Below are 4056 nucleotides of genomic sequence, written 5' to 3'. Positions count from 1 at the left end.
CACGGCTCCCAGTCTGAGCCACAGCTCCCAGTTTGAGCCACAGCTCCCAGTTTGAGCCACGGCTCCCAGTCTGAGCCACAGCTCCCAGTTTGAGCCACAGCTCCCAGTTTGAGCCACGGCTCCCAGTTTGGGCCACAGCTCCCAGTTTGAGCCACAGCTCCCAGTTTGATCCACGGCTCCCAGTCTGAGCCACAGCTCCCAGTTTGAGCCACGGCTCCCAGTCTGAGCCACGGCTCCCAGTTTGGGCCACAGCTCCCAGTTTGAGCCACAGCTCCCAGTTTGATCCACGGCTCCCAGTTTGAGCCGCAGCTCCCAGTCTGAGCCACGGCTCCCAGTCTGAGGGACGGTTCCCAGCCTGAGCTCAGTTTCCCAGTTTGATCCCTGGCTCCCAGTTTGATCCATGGCTCCCAGTTTGATCCCTGGCTCCCAGTTTGATCCATGGCTCCCAGTTTGATCCATGGCTCCCAGTCTGAGGGACAGTTCCCAGTTTGTGCAGCAGCTCACAATTTGATCCACGTCTCCCAGTCTGAGCCCAGTTTCCCAGTTTGAGCCATGGCTCCCAGTTTGATCCCAGTTTCCCACTGGTCTGTGGCTTTCCTGCTGGTTTGGGGATACTGGGAAAAGGTGTCTGGGTGGAAAATGGGAAAAAATAAAAGAATGGAGGGGAAAAAATAGAGGAAAAAACCCTTTTAAAATAGAGAAAAAACCGCTTAAAATAGAGAAAAACCCTTTAAAATAGAGAAAAAACCCACTTAAAATAAATTTAAAAACCCATTTAAAATAGAGAAAAAACCCCTTAAAATAGAGAAAACCCCTTTAAAAGAGAGCAAGCCCCATTTTTCCTAACGGGATGAGCCCCGAGCACGGAGGGGAGCTGGGAGGGAGCGACCCTTCCCAAAGCCATAAATCCAGCGGCACTGGCTGGGGTTTTACGGGATTATTTTAATTTTTATTTTTATTTCCTGTCCTTCGGGGACGCGCCAGGCTCGGGCAGCGCCGCCCCTGCAGACCCGCGGGAATTGGGGGGAGAAAGGTCAATATTGGTAAAATCGGGGGGAAATGGGCGGATTTTGGGGTTCTCATCCCTCCCTCAGCCCAGAAAATCCAAATACCCCCGAGAATGGTGGGAAAGGGGACCCGGGGCCGGGATTGACCCGCTGGGGCAGAAATTTTAAGAAATCAATTAAAAAAATTTAAAAAAAAATTAAATTTCAATCAATTTTAAAAAATAAATAAATAAAAAATGAAATCAATTGAAAGAAATTTTAAAAAATCCAAGTGGATTGGGGAAAATGGGGGATTTTCAGCGGGATTTGGGTGGGGAGGAGCTCCTGGATTCCCCCTCCCCAAAAATCCCTTTTCCTGCTTTTTTCGGGGATTTTTCGCCGAGCGGCGCGGGGCGGGGTTGATGACGTCAGCAACGCCTGCTGTGCTGACGTCATACCTCGGCGCGCCCGGCCATTGGCTGTTCGCCTCTCTGGGGTTGTGACGTCACCAGGGAAAGGCTCCGCAGGGAGGAAAAATCTGGGGGGAAAAAGGGGAAAAAAGGGAAAAAACCCAAGGGGGAGCGCGGCCGGGAACTCCAAATGTTCAATAAATCCTTTATTAAACAACAAAAAAATAACATTATTTGGGGCAAAATGCGGTTTGGAACCTGGGATTTGGAAAAGAAGGAAAAGGCAGAGGGGAAAAGGCGGATTTTGGGTGGAATCCGTGGAATTTATTCGCCTGTTCAGAGGTTTTTTAGGAGTTCCAGGTGGGTTTAAGGGGGAGCCGCTGCCTTGGAACAAAGAAATGGCCAGGGTGGAGCTGGAGCTTCCCTGAGCCTGGCAAGAGCCGAGGAAATAAAATGAAAATTAAAAAAAATAAAAATTAGAATAAAAATAAATTTAAAAAATAAAAGATTTATTCGCCTGTTCAGAGGTTTTTTAGGAGTTCCAGGTGGGTTTAAGGGGGAGCCGCTGCCTTGGAACAAAGAAATGGCCAGGGTGGAGCTGGAGCTTCCCTGACCCTGGCAAGAGCCGAGGAAATAAAATGAAAATTAAAAAAAATAAAAATTAGAATAAAAATAAATTTAAAAAATAAAAGTAAAAATAAAAATAAATTTTAAAATAAAAATAAAAATAAAATAAAATAAAAATAAAAAAAAATTAAAAATAAAAATAAAAATAAAAATAAAAATAAAAATAAAAATAAAAATAAAAATAAAAATAAAAATAAAAATAAAAATAAAAATAAAAATAAAAATAAAAATAAAAATAAAAATAAAAATAAAAATAAAAATAAAAATAAAAATAAAAATAAAAATAAAAATAAAAATAAAAATAAAAATAAAAATAAAAATAAAAATAAAAATAAAAATAAAAATAAAAATAAAAATAAAAATAAAAATAAAAATAAAAATAAAAATAAAAATAAAAATAAAAATAAAAATAAAAATAAAAATAAAAATAAAAATAAAAATAAAAATAAAAATAAAAATAAAAATAAAAATAAAAATAAAAATAAAAATAAAAATAAAAATAAAAATAAAAATAAAAATAAAAATAAAAATAAAAATAAAAATAAAAATAAAAATAAAAATAAAAATAAAAATAAAAATAAAAATAAAAATAAAAATAAAAATAAAAATAAAAATAAAAATAAAAATAAAAATAAAAATAAAAATAAAAATAAAAATAAAAATAAAAATAAAAATAAAAATAAAAATAAAAATAAAAATAAAAATAAAAATAAAAATAAAAATAAAAATAAAAATAAAAATAAAAATAAAAATAAAAATAAAAATAAAAATAAAAATAAAAATAAAAATAAAAATAAAAATAAAAATAAAAATAAAAATAAAAATAAAAATAAAAATAAAAATAAAAATAAAAATAAAAATAAAAATAAAAATAAAAATAAAAATAAAAATAAAAATAAAAATAAAAATAAAAATAAAAATAAAAATAAAAATAAAAATAAAAATAAAAATAAAAATAAAAATAAAAATAAAAATAAAAATAAAAATAAAAATAAAAATAAAAATAAAAATAAAAATAAAAATAAAAATAAAAATAAAAATCTGTGCCAGGCGGGGGTCCCGGTGCCCCGCGGGGTTCCCGGTGTCCCGGTGCCCCACGGGGGATTCCCGGTGCCGCGGGGATCCCGGTGCCCTGCGGGGATCCCTGTGCCCCACGGGGGTCCCTGTGTCCCGCGGGTGTCCCGGTGCCCCGCAGGGTTCCCGGTTTTCCCGGTGCCACGGGTGTTCCCGGTGCCCCACGGGGTTCCCGGTTTTCCCGGTGCCACGGGTGTTCCCGGTGCCCCACGGGGTTCCCGGTGTTCCCGGTCCCCCGCAGGGTTCCCGGTGTTCCCGGTGTCCCGCGGGTGTCCCGGTGCCCCGCGGGGTTCCCGGTGTTCCCGGTGTCCCGCGGGTGTCCCGGTGCCCCGCAGGGTTCCCGGTGTTCCCGGTGTCCCGCGGGTGTCCCGGTGCCCCGCAGGGTTCCCGGTGTTCCCGGTGTCCCGCGGGTGTTCCCGGTGTCCCGCAGGGTTCCCGGTGTTCCCGGTGTCCCGCGGTGTTCCCGGTGCCCCGCAGGGTTCCCGGTGTCCCGCGGGTGTCCCGGTGTCCCGGTGGCCCGGCCCGCTCAGGCCGTGCCGCCGGCGCTGGCCTTGCCCTTGGCCAGCAGCTTCTTGTCCTTGACGCGGCGGTTCTGGAACCAGATGGTGACCTGGCGCTCGCTCAGGCCGGTGGCGGCGGCGATGCGGCGGCGGCGCTCGCGGGTGATGAAGCGGCTCCCGGCGAACTCCCGCTCCAGCTCCCGCAGCTGCCCCTTGCTGTACGGGACGCGCTTCTTGCGGCCGCGCCGCAGCGCGCAGCCCTCCGCGGGACACGGGCCCGCCGCCTCTGCGACAGCGGGACAGCGGGACAGCGGGACAGCGGGACAGAGGGACAGCGGGGGATAACGGGGACAGCGGGACAGGGGGACAGGGGGACACGGGGACAGCGGGACAGGGGGACAGCGGGACAGCGGGACAGCGGGACAGAGGGACAGGGGGACAGAGGGACAGCGGGGGATA

General features: G+C 43.3%; 1 protein-coding gene across 1 annotated transcript; it reads right to left on the bottom strand.

Moving 5' to 3' along the window:
• Window positions 1-3466: 3466 nt before the first annotated feature.
• On the bottom strand, window positions 3467-3920 carry LOC120500152 (homeobox protein Hox-B13-like; the record flags this gene model as incomplete). The annotated part of the gene is made up of 1 exon (XM_039704624.1): window positions 3467-3920. A coding segment is annotated over one exon (297 nt), but the record flags the coding sequence as incomplete, so codon positions are not given.
• Window positions 3921-4056: the final 136 nt, after the last annotated feature.

Source organism: Passer montanus, unplaced genomic scaffold (assembly GCF_014805655.1).
Source record: "Passer montanus isolate IOZ18808 unplaced genomic scaffold, ASM1480565v1 scaffold179, whole genome shotgun sequence".
Lineage (NCBI taxonomy): Eukaryota > Metazoa > Chordata > Aves > Passeriformes > Passeridae > Passer > Passer montanus.
This window is presented reverse-complemented; position numbering and strand designations above follow the sequence as displayed.